The sequence below is a fragment of the Haliotis cracherodii genome, unplaced genomic scaffold, assembly GCF_022045235.1.
Source record: "Haliotis cracherodii isolate W230 unplaced genomic scaffold, xgHalCrac1.p SCAF_30, whole genome shotgun sequence".
NCBI classification, from domain to species: Eukaryota; Metazoa; Mollusca; class Gastropoda; order Lepetellida; family Haliotidae; genus Haliotis; species Haliotis cracherodii.
In genome coordinates this window covers 3,897,268-3,921,873 of record NW_027266287.1, presented here as the reverse complement: position 1 = coordinate 3,921,873, position 24,606 = coordinate 3,897,268, and the positions used below count along the sequence as shown (strand labels likewise).

The 24,606-nt window shown below is 41.4% G+C and overlaps 1 protein-coding gene across 1 annotated transcript; it reads left to right on the top strand.

Moving 5' to 3' along the window:
- Nucleotides 1–5,831: 5,831 nt before the first annotated feature.
- LOC139476900 (serine/threonine-protein phosphatase 6 regulatory ankyrin repeat subunit C-like) lies at nt 5,832–13,882 on the top strand. Its single transcript, XM_071259456.1, has 4 exons — nt 5,832–5,892; nt 7,917–8,015; nt 8,248–8,280; nt 10,606–13,882. The coding sequence occupies exons 1-4, from the start codon at nt 5,832–5,834 to the stop codon at nt 13,866–13,868; spliced, it is 3,456 nt and encodes a 1,151-aa protein (XP_071115557.1). The 3' UTR covers nt 13,869–13,882.
- Nucleotides 13,883–24,606: the final 10,724 nt, after the last annotated feature.

The window sequence follows — 24,606 nt, the reverse complement described above, 5'->3', positions numbered from 1 at the left end:
TCTAAACCCATTCTCATCTCACTTGCCCCAACTTATTTTGACTTACGGAAGTTGGAAATCAATGCGTGGCTTCGATTTGACATTCAATAAGGAAGAGGGTTGGTTCCATTCAACCAACTATTATTTCGTGTCTCCTTAGTTCTTTTTTTGTTACAACATGGCGACGATCCCATCCAGGCCTTAGTCACGTGATCTTTTTCAACCAATCGTTACAGACCGTCTCTGACAGTTTTCATGTCATAACCTTATCAACCAGAGACCGCATATCTACCCGTGGACCGGCTAGAGGACTGATATTAGGGCCCAGAGTTGGTTTGGGGTTGGCAAAACTACCATATAATGACCTTATTATCATATACAATAACACCAAATCGTAAAATAAATCTATCATAAACATCCATAAATTCCATGTTTTTTCCGAAAAGTGCCGGGTCGCGCCTTTCGCCGACTGAGACCAAATAGTTTTTGAAAAGTTTCATGTCGCTGTCGCTATTACGTAGCGTCTCCTTTTGTTGTCAACACCTCCGTGTCCGTTTCCTTTTTAAATTTGTCAAATATATACCATCTTGTTCCATAATTCTATTTGCAAGTGAATGCTACACATTTTCACTTCGTTTGGAAGACATTGTGACGTAAAGCAAGCCGAGCAGACGGCGCACTAAGGGACGTAACTCCAATTGCTTACCACGCCGGCTGATATCGATCGCCCATGCATTGACAAGCCATATCAGCACGCCAGGGTTTGGATACGGGTCTTGTTATTGCACACATGTGATATAGAGATCCCCTTTGGTCTGCAAAGCATTGTTATGCTAATTCATTGCAGCGATATCTACAATGTAGATATCGCTTGATCTCACCAAAGCGAGCCCTGTGGGAGCCAGTTTTGGACGATAAATGACTGTCTCTATATCCTGGCTCTATCGCACTTGCAAAATGCCTTATATAATTTATTAGGTATATGATAACTATACTAACTATACGTAGCACTGTGATACTTGTTTGTTTTGTAAAAACAAATAAAAACAAGACGTTTATACGAGTTTCACTGACCTTAAAATACTCTTCACTTCCTCGACTTGACAAATAACGATGATTCAACGTATTTGGAAACGTGGTTATTCAAGACATTTTGTTGACATTATTACCCAGATAAACTAATTTATCTGCCCAAGTGGCAATTTATCGGTATAACAGGGACAGGAAGGTTAGGGGTTATTGATTAAAGATACCTTGTATTGATGAACAAGTGAAAAGCAGCCCGCTTCGTCAGGTTGTTCAGCACAGCCTCACAAAAACTGTCCATCTGAAATGTTTTGTTATAAAAATTTATATCAACCCGTGAAGATCCTGGTGAGAATTGAGAAACAATGCTTGTTGTAAGAGGCGACTGACGGGGCTGGGTGGTCAGGCTCGCAGGCTTTGTTGATGCATGCCATCGTATCCCATTTACGTAGATCGGTGCTCATGATGTCAATCCCTGTGTTTTCTGGTCCAGACTTTATTATTCACAGACCGCCGTCATATAGCTGGAATATTGCTAAGTGCGGCGTTAAGCAGCAAACAAGCACTAAATTAAATTACTTTTTAATGAAATACATATGACTTATTGTGTCCTATGATTTCCGCCCCGATGTCTTATTGTCGGTATAGCAGGGTGGAGAGGGCTAGAGGTTATTGAATTAAAGCTAACGTTTATAGTGGAATCAGTAACAACCCGCAACACCTCATTTCTTAGCTCAGCAAACCTTACAAACTCCCTCACGTCTCCCCTTAAACTAATTCCTACGCCTTCTCCTCCTCACGGCTCCCCTCAAACTCCCCCTCATGCTTCCCCCTAACGTATCTCCTCCTTCTTCTTACGCCTCTCCTCCTCCTCACGCCTCACCCCTAAACGTCTCCCCTTAACCTCCTCCTCACGCCTCAACCCCTAAACGTCTCCCCTTAACCTCCTCCTCACGCCTCAAACCCTAAACGTCTCCCCTTAACCTCCTCCTCACGCCTCAACCCCTAAACGTCTACCCTTAACTCCTCCTCACGCCTCACCCCCTAAACGTCTCCCCTTAACCTCCTCCTCACGCCTCAACCCCTAAACGTTTCCCCTTAACCTCCTCCTCACGCCTCACCCCCTAAACGTCTCCCCTTAACCTCCTCCTCACGCCTCACCCCCTAAACGTCTCCCCTTAACCTCCCCCTCACGCCTCACCCCCTAAACGTCTTCCCTTAACCTCCTTCTCACGCCTCACCCCCTAAACGTCTCCCCTTAACCCCCTCCTCACGCCTCACCCCCTAAACGTCTCCCCTTAACCTCCCCCTCACGCCTCACCCCCTAAACGCCTTCCCTTAACCTCCTCCTCACGCCTCACCCCCTAAACGTCTCCCCTTACCTCCTCCTCACGCCTCGCCCCCTCAACGTCTCCCCTTAACCTCCTCCTCACGCCTCTCCTCCTAAACGTTTCCCCTTAACCTTCTCCTCACGCCTCAACCCCTAAACGTCCCCCCTTAACCTCCTCCTCACGCCTCAACCCCTAAACGTCTCCCCTTAACCTTCTCCTCAAGCCTCACCCTCTAAACGTCTCCCCTTAATCTTCTCCTCACGCCTCACCCCCTAAACGTCTCCCCTTAACCTCCTCCTCACGCCTCACCCCCTAAACGTCTCCCCTTAACCTCCTCCTCACGACTCTCCTCCACATCTTCAACCCCCAATTTCTAATATCATATACTGCAAAGGGGACTCATAACATTGGTACCTCATAACAACATATGACGTTAAACGGAGTGGCAACCTCTTTATGATACCGTACACAAATTTATAACTTATGTCACATTTGTGAAAGACATTTTTTTTCCAATCTACAGGATGGACAGTTTTGTTATGCCCAGAACAGATGAACTTTCAGATGACCTATCGTCCTTCAAGGTCGTTGGTGGTCATAACATTTATTGTCACACATTACTACCGTTCCCAACTCGTTTATAATAGCCATACAGCTATTACTAGAAACTAATATCTCTTACAAATTTTGAACTTTGAAGTTCACCCCTACATTTTTAAAGAGTATATATTAGATTCATATCGATTGTACATCTATTCAAATATACCCAAATCTGCTTTACTTGAAGATAAACCTCTCACACGATCTTCGTCAGAAATCTCCCAATCACCACAACCCACACTTGGCACAGAAGCTCATATAACTTACAATGTTACAGTCACGCAATATATGCTTCTAATGTTACGTTTCGATTGCCTCGTTTATTTGCTATCTATGCACCGGCTGACATTTTGAAAGCGACTGCGTGCATTAGACAAAGTGTTAAAAAAACACTGCAGCATAACAACACCGCTTTGGGCGCAGATCGATCAAGACTCGCGTTGCAACTGGATTATTTTCCACACACGTATATGACGTAAATACAAATTGTTCCAGTCTTGTCAAAGAAACGAAATGGTCCAGGAAATCATAATTTAGCATTCCTTGTCTAATCTTGGATCACAAAAGAAAGGATAAAAATAGTTGATAAAAGAAAACTACACTATAACACTTTTCTTTGTTTGTTTGTCGATTGGGATCGATGGCATGCATCAACCACGTCAGCGAGCCTGACCACCCGATCTCGTCAGTTGCCCCTTACGTAGTATAACAGTCATCTTCCCTAGGCAAGAGAGTGAACTGGCTTTAAGAGTCCAGTTTCCACCCTTGCCGAACTAGGCTGGAATTCCTGGGCTCGATCGTAGCGCCACCAGTGGCTATTACGAGTTATGTCCTTTGTATGCCTCTCCTATTGACCAATCAGATTCAACCTCTCGTATCACTTGCATTTGCTTCAAACAAAATGGTGGCGCCCAGTCAAGACGATCTTATCGATAATCAAGATCTATATTGTGATAAAACGAGTCTTACATCGCGAAGTGCATCAAATCAGGTGAGCACCTTGTTTAAAAACAGGAAAAGATTTAGAAAATATCTGTTGACAACGAGTTAGCGGTGCACATGCTTTGCAAATCTTGCAGTCGACCGAAATCTGCATGACACTTTACGAACCGGATTTCGATTTCGGCGGTGCGCGATTTGATTGGACTATGCATAGTGTCGTCAGTCCAGCCAAAATGTAACTCCATAATACCAGCCTAGTTCGGCAAGGGTGGAAACTGGACTTCTATAGTCAGTAAACTCACTTGCCTCGGGAAGATGTATAACAGTATGATGTCGGAGATAAATTATAGAAATGTGGAAAACTGTCATTGGAATCGGGCATGTTATTTGTCAACTTCTAGGTACTACATCTCTGTGTGTGTGTCCTTTGGTAACTAATAAATTCTAAACGTCTCGATCGGCTGCCGAAACAGATATATCATTGGGTGAGTGTGTGGGTGAGTGTGTGAGTGAGTGAGTGGGTGTGTGAGTGAGGTGATATGGGGTTTAACGTTGCGTCCAAGCTTATTGTACTTTTAAAGCGACGTGCATGCACGTGTGTGTGTGTTTGGCTGCTTGTATCAGTCCGGACTGATGTCGATTTATAGTGCTAGCCGGAGATACTATGCCGCAACATGAATACCTCCCTCAGACACAGTATACTGACTCCGAGCCGACCAGTCCTTGTTTTAGCCCCTTAATGTCAAGCGCCAGGCAGGGTAACAACAAGTACTATCTTTTAACTTCTTTTGACGTGGCCGGGGATCGAACCCCGTATCTTCCGCTCTCCGGGCGGACTCTCTACCGCTAGACCACGGGGGCGGCTGAACAGTGTCCCGGACATATCACTGTTTGCCAGCATGGAAAACGGGTATGGTGCTGATTAATCAAGAAATATAATCAGGGCGAAGCAGTATTCGAACCCACGATCATAGCTTTCTGGTGTGCCCATGGGACGCCGCTCTGAACAGCAAATTGCGGCGCCTTAGACGACTGGGCCACTTTTGTTTTAAATAGCACATATCAACTAGCCTTGTTCTGGCGTCCTGAAAATATATGGATATGGGCAAGACAAACGTGTGGTTGATAGCACATATGAGGTGTCTAATTCCACTAATTTGATCATGATAAATCCATATAGTTTCCAAGATATAACCCTACAAAATTATCGCATATGCGTTTCTTTTGTATACCTTATATCCTTACATTGTTGGTGACCATTTTGAATATTGAGATAAATATGATCCCAAGGATAAAATTAACCATTCCAATAGTTTTATCATGTTAAAATTAGTTAGATAAGACACCTCATTTGTTCATGTAGCCCATCTAGTATTCGAGATATGATATGTTCTGTTTTTCAAGATGGCAGCCGGCGGCCATCTTGGAATTCAATGTCAGAATTGCTTCTAATGTAAAAACTAACGATCCCAATGGATTTATCATGTTCAAATTAGCGGAATTGGACACCTTATATGTGTCTGTGGCTGATATTCTTCCAGAGATATACTATTTCATGCTATTCAAAATGGCGTCGACGGCCATTTTGAATTTTGTGTTCTGGTAGAGTTAGCCGTCACTTTCCAGGGGGTCAAACATGTCACTTAAACAAATCCATCATAAAACAGGTAGAAACAAAGTGGTCACGGATTCCAGGGATATGACTCCACTAAGCATGGACATCGATCCACATCGGTCCACCTGCATGCAGTCAGGTTACGATGACAAACAATCAACCAAGCCACTCATCGTTACCACCCGATCCTCAATTTAGCCGGGCCCGGAATCATGCTATTGCTATTGCACCTGGGAAAACAAACAATAGATGCCCCGCATGTTTTGTTAAAACTGTGCCCCTTACCTCCTGTAGCAGGTAGCCTGACGCAGGTGAACTGTTGACAGGGCAGACAGGCCATGGAGGTCGTTGAGAGTACATCGGGATGTGGAGTTATCAAGAGGATGAGGGTGGATTCAGGTCAGCGTAAAGCTATTCTTGAAATGTGCATTTGTCCTTTTGTATTTGTCCATTTTGGAATGTGTGTGGGCGATCCGATAAGCGTTAAGGTATGTTCATACAAGGACATACTGACCTTCCGTCATACTTAAATTTATACATACCAATATTTAGACGCACTGGCGTTGAGACATGCTAGCATGTGGACAAACTGCCATCTATACATGCATAGATATCTAGCCCTATTGACATGTGGACGTAATGAACATTCAGAAATATAGATTTACTGACTTTGAACTTCCGGTCACGTTGACATGCAAATACAAATTCAGTTAAATCGATATCAAGACATCAAAAGAGCGTCTGCCCAGAGGGCGGAAGGTTGGTGGTTCGATCCCACAGCCTAGTGATGCCCCAAAAAAGATGATACCTGTTGTTGCCCTGTCTGACTCTAGGACATTAAGGGATAAGACACGGGTTGGCTCTGTTCAGTGCATTGTGTCACAGAAGGGTCTCCGCGATGTAACTGCGACAAGGTATCTCAGTCAGCTACCACGATAAAACCGTCCTTAGTCTGGCCTAGTACAATAACACACACACACACACACACACACACACACACACACACACACACACACACACACACACACTATTGACGTCCAATATAACTGCAATAATCTTAAACGCCAAACCCCATTTCACCTCACCACACCTCTACTGACATACTAACAATAAGCTTACGACATGCTGAAGGAATATCAAGAGCGTGCAACCAACGACATTCTTATACTGTAACACACCAACGACAGAGTTACAACATGCAAACGATATGCCAGCGACTTTCTATTGACCTTCTTACAATATGATTATAACATACTAGCATCATGCAAATGACAAGCTAACAACATACCACTGACAAGCTAACAACATGCTACTGACGAGCTAACGACATGCTACTGACAAGCTAACAACATGCTACTGACAAGCTAACAACATGCTACTCACAAGCTAACAACATGTTATTGACAAGTTAACAACATGCTATTGACAAGCTAACAACATGCTATTGACAAGCTATCAACATGCCACTGACATGTCAACAACATGGTATTGACAAGTTAACAACATGCTACTGACAAGCTAACAACATGCTATTGACAAGTTAACGACATGCTACTGACAAGTTAACAACATGGTACTGACAGGCTAACGACATACCACTGACAAGCTAACAACATACCACTGACAAGTTAACAACATCCTACTGACAAGTTAACAACATGCTATTGACAAGTTAACAACATGCTATTGACAAGCCAACAACATGCCACTGACAAGTTAACAACATGCTACTGACAAGTTAACGACATGCTACTGACAAGTTAACGACATGCTACTGACAAGCTATCAACATGCTTCTCACAAGCTAACGACATACCACTGACAAGTCAACGACATGCTACTGACAAGTTAACAACATGCTTCTCACAAGCTAACGACATGCTACTGACACGTTAACGACATGCTACTGACAAGTTAACGACATGCTACTGACAAGTTAACGACATGCGAAAGACAAGCTAACAACACTCTACTGACAAGTTAACAACATGCTACTGACAAGTTAACGACATGCTACTGACAAGTTAACAACATGCTATTGACAAGTTAACAACATGCTACTGACAAGTTAACGACATGCCACTGACAAGTTAACGACATGCTATTGACAAGTTAACAACATGCTATTGACAAGTTAACAACATGCTATTGACAAGCTATCAACATGCCACTGACATGTCAACATGCTAACCATATACCACCAACATACTGACAACATGCTATGCCAGGAACGTGCTACTGACATGTTAACAATATGCTAACGACATGCTAAAGGTATACTAACGGCAAGCTAATGGTATGTGTTATGACATATGGTGTTAACATGCAGAGGAGATGCTAACAATATGATTGGAACATACTAGCGATATGCTAACGGCAATGATATAGTGTAACAACATGCTTATGATATACTTACTTTCCAGCTAACAACACACAAGTGGAGGCCCCGGTGGTTTTGTCTGACGGGCCGAACCTATACAACATCAAGGACTCGACTGTCACATTGCAGGAAACAAACTATGGTAAATTCAGAAATCAATCATGCTCCTACCGATCTTTGTCGATAGTATCCACATATCCTCCACATATACAGTTAGGCATGATAGACTGTCAAAACTGACCAAACAAACTTCCATCAAGATTTTACCAAACACTGAATAAGGCTCACAGTAAACGTCAAAAAACGTTTCACAAACGGCTCGTATATTTGAAATGAAAAACTCGTAGTACAACAGATTAAATTATTCATTCCAGAAACACCAAACTATCCATTGCAGAACATCATAGGTAAGTATACGTTACGAAATGACATCTGAATGCTTAAAAAGTTGCATCGGTATTTCACCTTCACATCGACCGCTTCACAATCTATTATTGACATATGAGGATCAGAAGGCACCGCTGTAATATTGGGCGTTGTTGTTAAAGGGTTTCCTCTTCTGACAAACCCTACCAAATCTCGGTGGCACTCGGTCACCGTTTACACTATTTTGAAAAGACTTCTTGGCAGTTACTTTTCCACCAAACTTTGTAGATTTGTAGTAATGGCATCTTAAGAGCTTCTACTTCCTAAAATCAAGATCCCGATTGGAGTTATCAAGATGTTGATATGAGTAGTTTGTGTGCAGTGGTAGTGAGACTAACATTTATTGATGAATGAGTCATAGGCCTAACGGGTTTGAAATGCTGCAACAACGAGGTGACCCATACCCGGAAGATAGGTCAAGAAGTGAAAAGCAATTTCTTGCTGAGGAATCATAGGTCTTTCAGTTTTAATGTCCTGGTGCAGAGTGGATGTATTTTCATAGACCCGAAATCAGGTCATTAGACCGAAAGCGAAATGTAACTGCTATACAAAATTTCAAAATGCACTCCAAAGATCATAATAGACACAGATGACTTTCATGAATTTGAACCCATGCAAAGTTGATTCTTGTCTTTATAAGGTTCAGCCATGTATACTCAACAACAAAAGTTCCTGTGACACCAATATTTGAGTGTATTTTTCAAACAAGTAAAGTTTGGTTTTCAATATTGTAGTACATGTATGGAATCAAGACACAAAAACGCAACAGCTACAGAAAAGCATGCATTCCATGCACAAGTTGACTTTTTTTGCAAGACCCATGCAGTTCACTACCCAAGAATGGGTATAAAAACATGTGCATTAACGGGATTCCATATGCATTGTTTAGCATCGTGCTGACAACAACCACTCAGAAAAACAACAAAATTACGCAATTATTCAACATTACGAAATGCCACGCCTGTCAGAAAATGAGCGTCTGCGAGCTATTTCTATGCTTGAAGCAGGATCGAGTCAATTTGATGTTGCAAGACAATTTAACGTCCACAGAAACACCATTTGGTGTTTATGGCAACGTTGGCAACAGACGAATGCAGTCAGAGACCATCCTCGGTGTGGCAGGCCACGCGTAACCAATAATCGACAAGACAACTGGATTTGAACAACACACCTACGAAATCGATTACAGCCAGCAACAGTGACTGCAAGTAGCATCCCTGGCCTTCGACGAATATCTTCAAAAACCGTACTCGCCTCAGATGTGCAGGGATTGTCGCCAGAAGACCCGCCAGACGTCCCATTTTGACAGGAAACCACCGTCAAGCACGTCCACAGTGGTGCAGACAACGTCTACGCTGGACGGCCATGCAGTGGGGACAAGTTCTATTCACTGACGAGTCTCGTTTTTACCTCAGCTACAGTGATGGACGGATTCGAGTGTACCGACGTCGAGGTGAACGTTACTTCAATCATTGTGTCATTGAAGAAGATCGGTTCAGGGGCGGCAGCGTCATGGTATCGGGTGGGATTACAGCAAGACAGAGGACCCGTTTGATAGTGGTAGAGGGAAATCTCAATGGACAGCGCTCCCGCGACGAGATCATCGGCCCTGTTTTTGTGTCGTCATGGCCCAGGCATTACCTTTCAACATGACAACGCCCGGCCTCATATTGCTCGACTTGTTCGGGACCCTATTCAACAAAACAACGTGAATGTCATCCCCTGGCCCGCTCACTCCCCTGATATCTCACCAATCGAGCACATGTGGGATGATATGGATCGGCGCCTTCAACGTCAACCATGTGTTCCACAGACACTCCAGGAACTTCGAAACATGCTCCAGCAGATATGGACAGATATCCCACAGGACTTTGTGCGACGCCTGGTCCATTCCATGAGACGACGATGCGTTGCTTGCATCACAACTAGAGGTGGACACACACGCTATTGATTTGTAAATTACATTTTGGCATCTTTATGGTTTTTTTATGAAATCACGCATTTTCTGAAGTCAGTATGGCAACTTAAACCTTTTTAACACTTACATGAGTCTTTTATCTGTTGCAAACCGAAATTGTTTAAGATTTGATAAAAAAACATAACTTTGCATTAAATCTTATTCAATGTCACAGGAACCTTTGTTGTTCAGTATATTACTACATTTAACTGAAGGTAACTGAAACACAAATGCCATCTTATCGCTCCTTACCCCTATTCAGACACAATATATCCTGAACAAGTGTTAATACTTCCTTGGTTGTATTTTCATTGCTGTTGAATATCTGCTTTGATTTTATTTTTTTCAGATTCTACAGAAATGATGATAAAACGTGAAGATTCTGACAAACACATATCAACCTATGCAGAAAGGTCAGCTTTGAGGCATTTGAAAAACACTGGATGTGTATTCCTCAAAGGAAGAAGCGGTACAGGGAAGTCTAGGGTTGCCCTCAGTCTTTTGTCACAGGTTGGAAAAGAGACAGAAAGAAAACCTTTGCTATTATCTTTTCCCCAACAGTGGAAAGACATTCCAGTGGGTAAGTCCAAAGGGAAATATGTTGTGCTAATTGACGATATATTTGGTTCCTCCAACCTGTTTCAATCCCAGGTAGATGATTGGAGTAAGGTGCTGAAAATCATGAATGCCGTAGTAGAGAGTGGCAACATCTTCCTTGTCTTAACCTCGAGGCCAGAGATCAGTGCCCAGTGTGAGAAGAAGATGAAGACTCACGAACTATTCAAACGGATCAAATGCGTCACTCTAGATGATGGCGAGTTCTCGCTCAGGGTTTCAGAGAAACAGAAACTCCTTGAGAAATACTTTGGGAGGAAGATCAGGCTATCTGAAAAGGAGATGACAGAAATTGCAGAAATGAAAACATCTCTTGGTTTTCCCCAATGCTGTACATTCTTTGCATCTGACAAACTGCCTGCATCAAAGGCAGTCAGCTTCTTCCGTAACCCTCAAACCTGTCTGAAAGAAAGTCTTGACTGTTTGAAGGAATGTGAGCCATTGAGATACTTTGTGTTATTACTGGTGATGAGTCAAAAAGGGTTTCTAGAGCACAAACTCTTGAAATCGAGGAAAGACAGAAACTTCAGTGACCTTGTAGCAGAGTTGTCTACATTCTGTGATATTCCCGCTCCTCCGGGGTATGGCCAAATAGCAAGTAAAGCTGTTACTCTATCTGGCGTCTATCTCCTTAACACAAAGAATGGTTATGAATTCCAGCACCAGTCGATATATGATGCGGTTTTTCTTGACCTGGCTGATGAGGACCCAGAAATGTGCATCAAAATTTGTCCTGCACAGATGCTCGTTGAGCTGGTGAGGACCCAAAGTGCTGAGACTGAAGAAGATGGTGTTGTGACTCGCTTGTCAGAAGAACACTACGAGATCCTTGCTGACAGAATTACAAACATCCTTCTGTCGGAAGATGGTAGTGAGATCCTCAATCACCCTTCATTACACGACAAAGAATTTCTACCATATCTGGAGACAAAATTGGAACAAGATGTTTGCGAAGCTATAGTTAAAAGAAAAACAACTTCCTCAAGTATCACATACTACCCAGACATAACTAATATGCTTGAACCTCATGTCTTATTTACTTATAGATTTCTCCTTTCTCATATGGCGATGAAGCAAAGCACCTTGGCCAAGTACATTCTGTTGAAAACTGCAAATATCCCAGAAAAGGTTTTGAAGGAATTTATTATTTGTGCTGTCTACCAAAGCCACAATGACATAATTAACATGCTACTTGACAGAGGGGCTGTTCTGGATGAGCCATGCGTTAGAGCACTTTCAGCATCTCAAAGCATTGATGGACCTACATCGATGAGATTGCTGGATTTGATATCAACAGGATGGGAGGGCTTCCAAGATAGACTTGATATGGTTCTCTTGGCATCTCTCAATGGCAATGTGGACTTGGTCAAGAGAATCATAGACACGGCTGGGGATGGAAGCCAAGACCTTTGTTACAGATGTCTTTCTGCTTTGCTCAAAGAATTGACAAACAACACAGAGTATCACAACTTGGAATGGATTGAGAAGAGACGCCAGAGCCTTGAGGAAATACTCCACTTGTTGTTTAATCGCTTTCCAGACATGGAGGAAGTAGCTCAGTTGGTGCATAAATGTGCAGGATATGTGTATCCAGTAGCTCTGAAGATAGTTATAGACAAATGCACATTCCATAAGGTTGATAACCATAACATGAAGGAATGTCTGCAGATAGCGTGTGAAAATGGTGGTGGTGAGTGTGTACGCATCTTCTTGGAACATATGACCATTACGGAGAGCATCTATGACAATATTGCTGACTGCATATGCTTGTCTGCAGCATCAACCACAGACAGCTGCCTGAAGATTCAGCTGTTGTTGAATTTTATTGATAAACTTTGTGCGAACATTGGCGACATTCCATCGCACAGTCAAACACTGAATAGGATATTTGGAGTATTTACCCCGTTGACTAAAGCATCACAACAGGGCAACGTGGACACTGTGAAAATGCTGATACAGAAAGGTGCTGATGTCAACATGGAGGATGGTCAGGGATGCACACCTCTTCTTTCAGCTGTGGGTTGGGACAGCTTACCATGCGTAACAGTACTTCTTGAATTCGGAGCTCTTGTTAACAAAAGTGCATCAGATGCGCAACCAGTTTTATTGCGTGCTAACCGTCTTGACATAGTTCAGAAGCTGGTTGCTGCTAAATGTGACATAAATGCAACAGACGAAGAAGGTAAATCAGCTCTACACACAGCGGCCCTTTTCAACAACTTAAATATTCTTAAATTTTTATGCAGCAAAGGATGCAATGTTGATCAGCCAGATGAGGGTGGTGTCACAGCATTTCACGTTGCAGCGGAATATGGGGAAGTGGATATGGTGAAATATCTGCATAAAATGCATGCTAAGCCTACAGTTGATGTTGATGGGTGGTCGCTGCTTCACTACGCTTGCTTCTCGGTCAGTGAAGCAATGGAAAAGGTACAGTTTCTGGTAGACACTGTGAAAGTCCCTGTTGATACAAGGGACCATGATGGCAGAACGGTACTCTATCCAGCAGTACAGACAACAGGTTTGGAAGTGGTGGAGTTCCTTGTAGAAAGGGGTCTTAGTTTAAGGGACAGGGACAATGATGGCAACACTTATCTACATGCAGTATTCCTGAGATATTCTAATTCCATTCACGACGAGGTAGTGAAGTTCCTATTCAAGGCCAACGTAGATCCAGACTTATACAACAGTCGTGATAGAAGAACACCTCTGCATCTTGCATTAGATTCAGGATTGTGGCACTTCTTCGAGGACCACATGATGACTTTGATTGACAGGACTTCCAATATCAATCATAGAGATTCAGAAGGGAAGACCCCCCTGCATATTGCAGCATATCATGATGCCAGTAAGTTTGTTAAGCGACTACTTGACAAAGGAGCTGACAAAGATATAAAGGATTCAGATGGTTGCAAAGCCATTGATTTGATACCTGAAGGGGGAAATGGCGAGGTGAAGGCTCTTTTGTCTCCATCTGAGTTACCAACGTGTGACTAAGCTACTTTGATAATCCTCAGTGTTGTGTTGTGTGACTAAGTTACTTTGACAATCCTCATATTTATTATCGTCGGTGGTGGAACCAGTTGGTAAAAGCCTTTGTAAGTCATTTCAGAGATCCACATTGCAACAATGCTTCACAACTGAAATAGGAATGAATTGTGATTTTGTGTCAATGCAGCAAGAGAGCATACGGACATTTGGAGCTGTACAACATAAATTAGGTGTGCTCTTTTATTAACAGACAAAACAACGGAAGCAGTTCAGGCAGTCGCAAGAGGTATAACTGCTGCCAGGTGCCAGGTGCATGAAACTAGTTTCAAAATCATTTTCTGTCAGTGATGGCCGAGGAAACGAAACTTATGGAACTTAAGTCCAATTTCGTTGGCACGAGATATCCTGAAAAAAAACCCATTAAGGTCGATTTCATGCAAAAACTTGGAAATGGTAATTCAGTGATACACTGCAATCATACGAAGAGGGATAAAAATAAGAAATCACTACATCTGTTTTGTAGACGTTTGTCACTCCTCGTCTTCCTGAGCACTACATTTTTTCAAACACTTCTGGGTACTACCAGCAATTAGGTGTTATAATTGTCAACAGTTTGGCAACAAGTAAATGTCCAGTGTGTACAAATTGTAGTGGGGACCATAATGTTGAATGCTGATGGTGTGTCCAAGGGTCGAAATTGTGGAGGAAATCACAGTGCTGCGTACCGAATTCAGCGAGTCCGAGTTGATAAAAAGTCTCTATGTGGAGGCCACTCGCATTGTTAAGTCACTCCTTATACCTCTTACGCGTCTGTCTTCGCAGGCAGTAGTGTTGTTTCTCCTACACCCAGTAGGGCTTCAGTAGAGATACGTAATGCACGTGCTCCCCTGTTCCACCTGCTGTTCCTTTTTGTTCTTGTACTTGTCAAGTGCATGGGTCATATATTGGATTAGGTAGACCTAGGACCTTTTTGTTCGAATTCATTGCTGGCTGCTTCAATCCAACCAGCAAGGAGGACAAAAGAGATTGAATCGTCTCATCTGCTGAAACCCATCTCCTGCTTGATGTCTCCAAAGATATTTGTACAGTTTACATGTTGACAAGTAATAATGGATAAAACTCTTGTATTCCTAACTTTTTTTTGCGCTGGAATGTTCAAAGCCTGCTAGCTCATGGCGATAATCTTACACAATCTCAAATCATTCTAAGCTTCACGACGTTATTTGGCCAGAGGCCAGAGAGACACTTTAATATCAAGGGCAACACCAGTTTACGACAGGATTGAATAATGAGCAATCAAAATATCACGATTCGCCATAGAGGAGGCTGTGCACTTTTTTGTAAAATAAAATTTGTCCTTTAAAGAGTACAAGTTACAAAACAGTTTTTGAAGCCAGTGATGGTAAGATTTCTTTGACGAAGCTAAATCTATCACAGTGATTAATGTTTACAGCCATTTTTGGAAAACCAAATGTAAACGATAAAATTAATAGAGGATGGTAATGATGCCTCCTTCATGAGGGGCTATTTTAAGTCACAGTGTTTCGTCAGGAAGTAATAAACAGGTTACGGTAGAACAGTTGTTGCAAACGATTCAGATGGATCACTTGGTGATTGTATATGATGGTAAAATGACCCTAATGGATTTTGGAGACGGATGTTTTGGGGCCTTAGACCTTTCGATTATATTCTCCACATTAGCTCCTTAATGTAACTGGGATGTATTCCAAGAAGATTCTCCAGGTAGTGATCACTTCCAAGTATTCACCGAAATTCAAGTCCGCTTAGATCTTCGAATGTACTCATTCCCCGATGGAAATTTAAACTACAAACTGGTTCCGATGTCTCTTCTCTTTGTGAGAAACATATTACATCTAAACTAATAAACGAAGATGTTGATGTTTCAAATGATAACATAGCACATTATTGAAATATCCCAAGCAACCATTGGAAAATCGTCAAGTAAGCGTTCCACTTTCATCCCCAAAGTTTGGTGTAATGATGAATATGAAAGGGCAAGCAAAGCAAGGAAACAAGCCTACAATAGGGTGTGTGATACTTCACTTCCCTGTGACCTTGATGTGTTTCAACGTGTTGTTCGTTGCGACTAAATGCTCTATCTGGCGCAACTATATTTCAAGTACAATTAAGAACTGAACGTCAGCACTGGTTAAGCTGTGTGAACCTCATGAAAGTTTAACCAGCGCTTTTAAATCGTTCACACTTTAATGAACCCGTTCAAACTGACGTTTAATTCTTATAATTTCATGCTTTGTAGTTTACTGATGTGGAATGGACTGGTGGGGATGGAACGGAATGCCCTGAAACTTGTGTGTTTTGTGTTAATTTTCAACGTCTGGGCGTGATATATTTGGAGTTTGGGATTTGTCGTGTGTGCTGTAATACTTTGTTTTGTTGGTGTTTCTTGTCACCTGGGAAAGATCTACTGTATGACCTGATGCTAGCTTCATTTCTGTGAATTTCCGGAAAAAGTTTACACGATCTACTAGTATTTCACACACAAAAATTCACATTGTGTGAACTTTTCTGCCCGTTCACAGTTGTGTGAACACCTAATATCAGATCACGTGACCACCCATTCAGCCAGTGAGCATCAAAGAAACAGTTTAAAGTGTGATATTGTATAGATTTTCTCCACTATCTTCTATTTGGTCTGAAATAAAAAGTATTTGATTGTACTCATATCCGTTTTCCTATACCTGTTGTGACCAATTTTCAGAAGGCTAATCTATCTGAACAAAAGTAAACTTCTAGCTGCTCTAATAATTTCCAGAGGACTTTCGAAACCATATTTTACCTGACATTTTTGCTGCTATGTTGGGCTGTAGCTCTGAATTAAACACCGAAGTCTCAAGTCTCACTGAAAGGTGCCATGTAATGAGATGTGTAAGCATATGCCTGATTCTGCTCTTTTAAAGTATCTATTAAATGATTGTTGGAGTTCTAGGACTATTCCTAAGGCCTGGCAACATGCCGTCATTGTTCAAGATACAGAGCGGGACATACGTGATGGAGAGTATGGAATATATGGCACACAGCGGGACATACGTGATGGAAAGTACGCGCTGGAGAGAATGGCGCCATAATACCGCGAAAGTGGCTCGAAGTATCGCATTAATAGCGCAATGGCGGCGCGAAAGTTACGAGATAGTTGCACAAAAGTAGTGCGACTGTAGCGCAATAACGAGGCAAAAGTGGCGGTATAGTGACACGGTAGTGGTGCCATAGTGGTAGACTTAGGTACACAACTTCCTACCTACCTACCTACCTACCTACCCACCCACCTACCTACCTACCTACCCACCCACCCACCTACCTACCTACCTACCGTGTGGAACACGTGGTTGACGTTGAAGGCGCCGATCCATCTCATCCCACATGTGCTCGATTGGTGAGAGATAAGGGGAGCGAGCGGGCCAGGGGATGACATTCACTTTTTGTTGTTGAGGGGAATCCTGAACAAGTCGAGCAATATGAGGCCGGGCGTTGTCATGTTGAAAGGTAATGCCTGGGCCATGACGACACAAAACCGGCAGAACAACAGAGCCGATGATCTCGTCGCGGTAGCGTGGCATCTCGTAATGTTGAATGATTGCGTAATTTTGTTGTTTTCTGAGTTGTTAGCTGTTGTCAGCACGATGCTAAACAATGCATATGGAATCCCGTTAACGTACATGTTTTTATACCCATTCTTGTGTAGTGAAATGCATGGGGCTTGCATAAAAGTCAGCTTTTGCATGGAATGCATGCTTTTCTGTATACGTAGCAGTTGCGTTTTTGTGAATAGATTCCATACGCATACTATGATTTTGCAAACCAAACTGTACTTGTTTGAAAAATACACTCAAATATTGGTGTCACAGGAACTTTTGTTGTTGAGTATATGATATATACAGTTGAAACAGATCTTGTCATTCTCATTATCTAGGTAGAAGGCATGTTTCTATATGAGAAGTTTCTACAGAGTCCGAAAAGAACTAAATGTATATAACCAAAAATAAGACAATGAAAACAATGTCACGGTCCAAAAGGAACTGTTGCGACAAAACAAAGTCCAACTGAAAGAAAGGTGTTCAAGAGGCTGTTCACATGTTTCACATTAGGTTCATTCAAATCAATTTTCCATCAGCAGGAAGTAAGTTGTTTTCAATAATTGCGATATGCCATATTTCATATGGATTAGATAGACAGTGCATGTTAGTAATGGTTTATTTTTTATATGACTGTCTCTTGAATTGAACCCATATGGGATCGATGTGTTTTAATTGTGTTTTGTGAGTACTTGTACTTGACATTAAAGCGAGGACTGAACAAATGTCACGATGTGTGCTCAGCATTGTGCGTAATTCTTATATCTCTCAAGCTGCAATTTGCAAACGATTGTTTATTCCCCATTAATGTCACTATAACATAGACGGTAATTACCATGTAGCTACAAGAATTGTAATCCATAGAAATTCTCCTTGTCAAGAATGTGTGGATTCTCCGCTATCGAACTTGAGCTTTGGCAGATTTATATTGATGTAATGTGTAAATATTGATGTACAGGTTTTCGGAGAGATTAACTACGTCCATTTCTCACGCTTTAGATTTAGCCTTCAGGATTAATGATGGGAAAATATATTTCGAAAGTTGTTGTTCTCTTTGCACAATTTTGATTATTTAGAGAGCCCAGATCACCTAATATCTGCGATTACTGGACCACATTGGAACAGGCCAAGTAATTAGACAGGGTGCTTTCATCATGAGTTATCACCTCTGATTGACGATCAATACTTAAAACAACACCGCTAAACCCCAAGAAAAGACATAAAGACGAAGATGAAGTTTATGAAGGTGAAGGTGTTATAGAAGATATTAATATGAAAAGGTATTTCTCAGCAGGAAGGAATACACACACACACACACACACACACACACACACACACACACACACACACACACACACACACACAAACACACACACACACCGGAGACGTTAACTACGTATGCTCATTCATACATACATTTATTTGTATGCATCAAGCTCTAGGCGGCAGACACGCTCACAATGGCGGAAACAAGTGGAAATCAATAGAAAGAAAAACAATTTCTATACCCACTCCAAATCCGAAGTCCTGGCAATTAAAGCAACCATCTATAAAACTAAAGTAAACATTATTACCATCTGTCGCACACAAAACCTTACAGCCCATGACTTGGAAATAATTTCAAAGTGTATAACCCCCCAATACCTTTTTATGCATGACGGAGACCTCAACGCACAGAACAGAACAAACTACGAAACAGACTATGGCTTAATGCTCCATTGTTTAAGGGATTATCATACCCCAGGAGGTTCCATACCACAACAAAAGCGTCCCATAAAATGGGAACCCGCCGAATATCTCCACAGCATAATAATAACAGTAGGGCAACTTCATACCTCTGAAGCCAAATGAACAGCTTAACAAAGAAGGAATATAATTATTGCCATCTATTCACATTTAGAATTACTGAGGACCTTCAGATAAAATGGTCCAATCCTTTGAAGATATTGTTCAATATCAACTCCGATGAAAGAATATGTCATAGAAATTATCTGATATAGGACTTGGGACGAGGTTGCAAAGGTACTGACAATATTACTCTGATTATTCTGTCGAGTATGATTATCTGTTTGGGCCTGATTATCCCTCTGCGGCGTAGAACCTGATCAACCAGCGCTAAATGTTTGTAGAACAAGTCTATACTTGCTTTGTATCCACAAAACAAAACACAAACATTAACAAAACTATAACAAAAAATATGTGTCAAATACATGTTTTAAAGGGGGATAACCCAGTAGGAATTAGTTCATAAACTAATCATTATTTGTCTATAAACCATTTAAGAGGGAAGTAGGTAAAAACAAAACACTCGTGGGTGTAAGATGGTATAACTTAAATAGACCTCGGCATGAGAAAAGAAAACCAAACAAACAAAAGACAGCAACAAACGATTATCATCTCATCATTATAGGGGGCGGTCGGCTAGCCTAATGGTCAAAGCGTTTGCTCGTCACGCCGAAGACCCGGGTTCGATTCCCTACATGGTTACAATGTTTGAGGCCCTTTTTGGTTTTCCCCGCCGTGATATTGCTTGAATAATGCTAAGAGCGGCGTAAATCCATACTCACTCACTCACTCAATCATCATTCTAGTGTGACTATACATAACACTAGGGGGCCTAAGGCGACGCGATTCGCTGTGCAGAGTTGCGTCCCTTGGGCAAGCCAGAAACCTATGATTGTGGGTTCGAATCCCGGTTCGCCCCGATTATGTTTCTAGGTTTGTCAGCACCATACCCGTGCTCGTGGGTTTCACCGAAATGGTAAACGTCTGAAATCTGCATCACTTGGGGCTTTCCTCCCACATTTAGCTGACACGCCGTTATTTAACAGGAATAAGTTACTCACTACTCACTCACTCACTCACTCACATAACACTACATATCATGAGGTCTACATCAAGGGTACACAACAATATAAATCCAATTCATGGGTCAAAGTTCCCATGAGAGGTGGTTCGGTAAAGATGAAGATGTTTATGACTACAGATAACAGCAGCCATGTCACACGTATCAACTCCTGGCGTGGTCAATGTTTTCGGTCCTTACATCAGCACGTGGAGCGTGGGATCAGCGTGACTCACTCGCTCGGTAACACTGATGACGAGGTCTGTAAAATAATCGAGTCTGGACCAAACAATCCAGTACCAGTGACTGACATCATGAACATCGATCTACGCAATTGGGTTCGATGACATGCATCAACCAAGTCAGCGATCACCCGATCCCGTTAGACGCCTCTTACGACAAGCATAGTCACAAGCATTTCGGTCATTCATATTGATATTGATTTCATGAACACGTGCTTTACAATATCATTTTGCAACAGTTTTACAACAACATTCTCTAGAGACAATTTCAGCTGATCCTTAGAAGTCTTGGTATATTACTTAAATGGTCATACTTCACCACGGCTAGTTTCCAGAGACAGTGATCATTATTTGATCTTATACTAACATATCTTGACAGATTTAGTATTGATTTAAGATGGACATAAAATACATCATGTCAATGAGATTTAATAGCATCATTAATGGCCTGGGGCCGGCACTTCTTATTAATAAATTGACAAGTAATGACATAGTTAACAAGTGTATCATTTAGGTTATACTTCTGTACATGTTGTAGCATATTATATATCGGAGATTTTCTACTCCATTCATTGCATGTAAAACTATCTGTACACATAAATTGACCCCGGCGAACTAGAAACATTACTTTAAAAACACAGTTATTCTTTGCATTACATAGCTTTCCTAAGAAGTATTGTGCTCTTTTATCTATGTAATACTGTAGTGGCATAATACCGATAGCATCCAATACAACAATACTGGGAGTACGCCTGTGTAGTCCCTGAACCTTTTTTTACAAAATTGACGTTGTACAACTTCAAACATTTTATACTCTTTAAGAGGAAGTTTACCCCATACGCTGCATCCATTGAGGCCACATGATCAGATTACGCTTTCACAGACACGTGCTGCAGATATACGATTCAGACGAACAAAATACAACCCATTATTATGGTTAGTGTTGGTGAGTACACGTAACTTTTCACATGCAGATTTTGTACGTTCAAGTGATGATTTATCTGTACTAAGATATACACCTGCATATTTAATAGATTTCCTTTGTGGAACATGCATATCACCAATTGATACATTAGTGGTTTGAACCTTATTGTTTGAGCATCCAAAGTACAGAATAACACTACTCTTGCTTACCTTATATTTTAGCTGCCACATATGAGCATAGTTTTGGACATCTCCCCGAGGCAAAAGAGTTAACTGACTTTTAAAGTCCAGTTTCCACTCTTGCCGAACTAGGCTGGTATTATTGAGTTACATTTTGGCTAGACTAAGGAGTCTATGCATAGTCCTATCAAAATCGCGCAACGAAATCGAAATCCGGTTCGTAAACTGTCGTGCAGATTTCGGTCGATTGCAGGATTTGCAAAGCATGTGCACCGCCATATATTTTCCAAACCTTTTCATGTTTATAATCAAGGTGCTCGCATGATTTGATGTACTTCGCGATGTAAAGATCCGTTTTATCACAATATAGATCTTGATTATCAATCAGGTCGTCTTGACCGGGCGCCTTGACCGGGCGCCGCCATTTTGTTTGAAACAAATGCAAGAACTGGATGGAATCTGATTGGTCCATAGGGTAGGCTCAGAAGGGACGTAACTCGTTATAACCACTGGTGGCGCTACGATCGAGCCCAGGAATTCCTGCCAAATTCGGCAAGGGTGAAAAATGGACTTTTATGGTCAGTTAACTCTCTTGCCTCGGGAAGATGAGTTTGGGACGACATCAAGAAGATTTAGTTTAGCCAAACTCATAATAGATATGTGTAGCCAACTCACACACATGAGTCCCAAAGAGGGACAGGTCAGCCGAAATTAAAGGCAAAACACTTAAAGTAACAACAACGGTTATTCTGAAGCAGTAACTACATAGTCGAAGAACATATCGTTACAAGAATAACTGGTCACGAGTCTATAACATGTTACCCTCCTCACTTATGTCATCCAACTTTTGTTATTTTTGTGTCAGTTTCAAAACAACTTTGAGTTTTAATGAATCTTTCAATTGTTCATACCTTGAGATTTTGGAGATTCTCAACAGTTTATTATTTTTCTTCTTGACGAAAATCACTCCTCCAGATACCCAAGTGTCATTTATGTTGCCTGCCTGCCGGTAATTTTCTGTCTTATAAAGATATTCAAAGGGAAATTTGCCTCGCAGAGTTGAGTATTTTCTGTTCATGAACTCTTGTTTGTTTCTGTGACTGCCTTCGTGGTCTGGTGGTAGAGCGTCCGCCCGGAGACGTTAAGAGGTGGTACTTGTTGTTACCCAGTCTGGCGCTCGGCATTAAGGGGCTAAAACAAGGACTGGTCGGCTGTGAGTCAGTATACTGTGTCTGAGTGGGGTATTCATGTTAAACTGCGGCATGGTATCTCACTGAGCTAGCACTATAAATCAACATCAGCCCGGACTAGTACAAGCAGCCACACAAACAAACACACACACGTACATGCACGTCGCTATATAAGTGCAATAATCTTGGACGCGAAGTTAAACCCAATTTCACCTCACCTCACCTCACCTTGTTTGTTTCTGAAAATTCTGAAATTTAAAAAGTTGAGGTCTTGGTTTGTTTCACAGTAGCAGCGATAGTTCACTTCTTCACTACAGTAAACTACGGTTATAACGAACACGCTTATAACGAACTGACGGATATAACGAATCTACTTTTTTGGTCTCGACTATTTGCTGTAGTTATGCTGTATATATGCTTATAACGAACTACGGTTATAACGAACTAAAATTGGTAGTCCCTTTGAGTTCGTTATATCCGTACTTTACTGTACTTCCCTCCTCACCTGGAACTTTAGACATGGTGATGTTGACGCAGGGACTGGATTGTAGAAAGGAAAGACAGAAAGTCTTACCGTGAATTAAAAGACAACTAGGACTGTTCTGAGGTGGATGTATTCTGGATTCTTTGAAGTGCTAATGGATCACTATTTTGAGATAAGCTGGAATCTCTGGAATAATGTCTTTGTCTTTTAGAGTAAGGCATGGGCTAAAAATAGTGGAAATTTCATATTTACCCGAGTTTTCATTTAGGAGTCCTCCACAACAATGGTGGGTGTGGTCTTACCTCCATTAGAAATATTACAACGCATAATCCAATGCCATTAGTGTTATTTCAAAATGAAATATTCATAATTGTTGCTTATGTGTCTTAGTGTATTTAGTACACTTATTTATTAACTGAATTCCTTGGGCTCTTCAGAGAAAAGCGCTACATAATAGGCTAAGCGTAGCGAGACAAAACACGTCCGTTCTCCATGGCCGACCGGACTAGCCTTTGTGGGATGTGCCGAACAACTATCGTCACTATATGATTGTATTTCAAGAACACATGCTTTTGATTTTTTCAAAGTCTTTTATTTGCAATAATGCCATTAGCCTATATACCATCGTTCATTTGGAATAGCGTGGGACGTGAACCAAGGTAATGAAAAGCTTTTCATAAGTACGTCTTCGTTCCTAGATGTCATACAGGTATTTAAAAAGTTTTCCAAGTGATTGTCTACGTGGAAAGACAGCTGCCTTCATTTATATGAATTTGGATGATGGCATTAGGTTGTTGGTAAATACAGTTGTCTAGTATCTTTCTGATTTTCACATTTTAATGTAAAATGATATTCATTCTCTACATTTGTTTCACATATGGGACAGAGCTGTTATCGTACATCAATATCAGGCCATCTACCTTCGTTTACCTGAAACTTTAGTAAGCGACTCTAAGCGTTATCTTAACATAATGATATTTTATTTATTTTATATTATTTTATTTTAGGTATTTTTTTCTGATTCTTGGAGACTCTTTACTCGTTTTACATTTAACTAGCACTGATAGTACTTTTCCATGATTGATAGAACATATTGATCACAACATTTTAAAACTGGCTATTAATAAAAAAATAGCTTGACTAACACAAACCGCTCCAAGTCCGTGAGAACATGATATAGATGAATGGAAGGAGCATAGTTAAGATGGCCACGTTTATCGTTACAAGCAATTATAAGATTTTCTTAGTATCCTATCTGGCGCCATCGG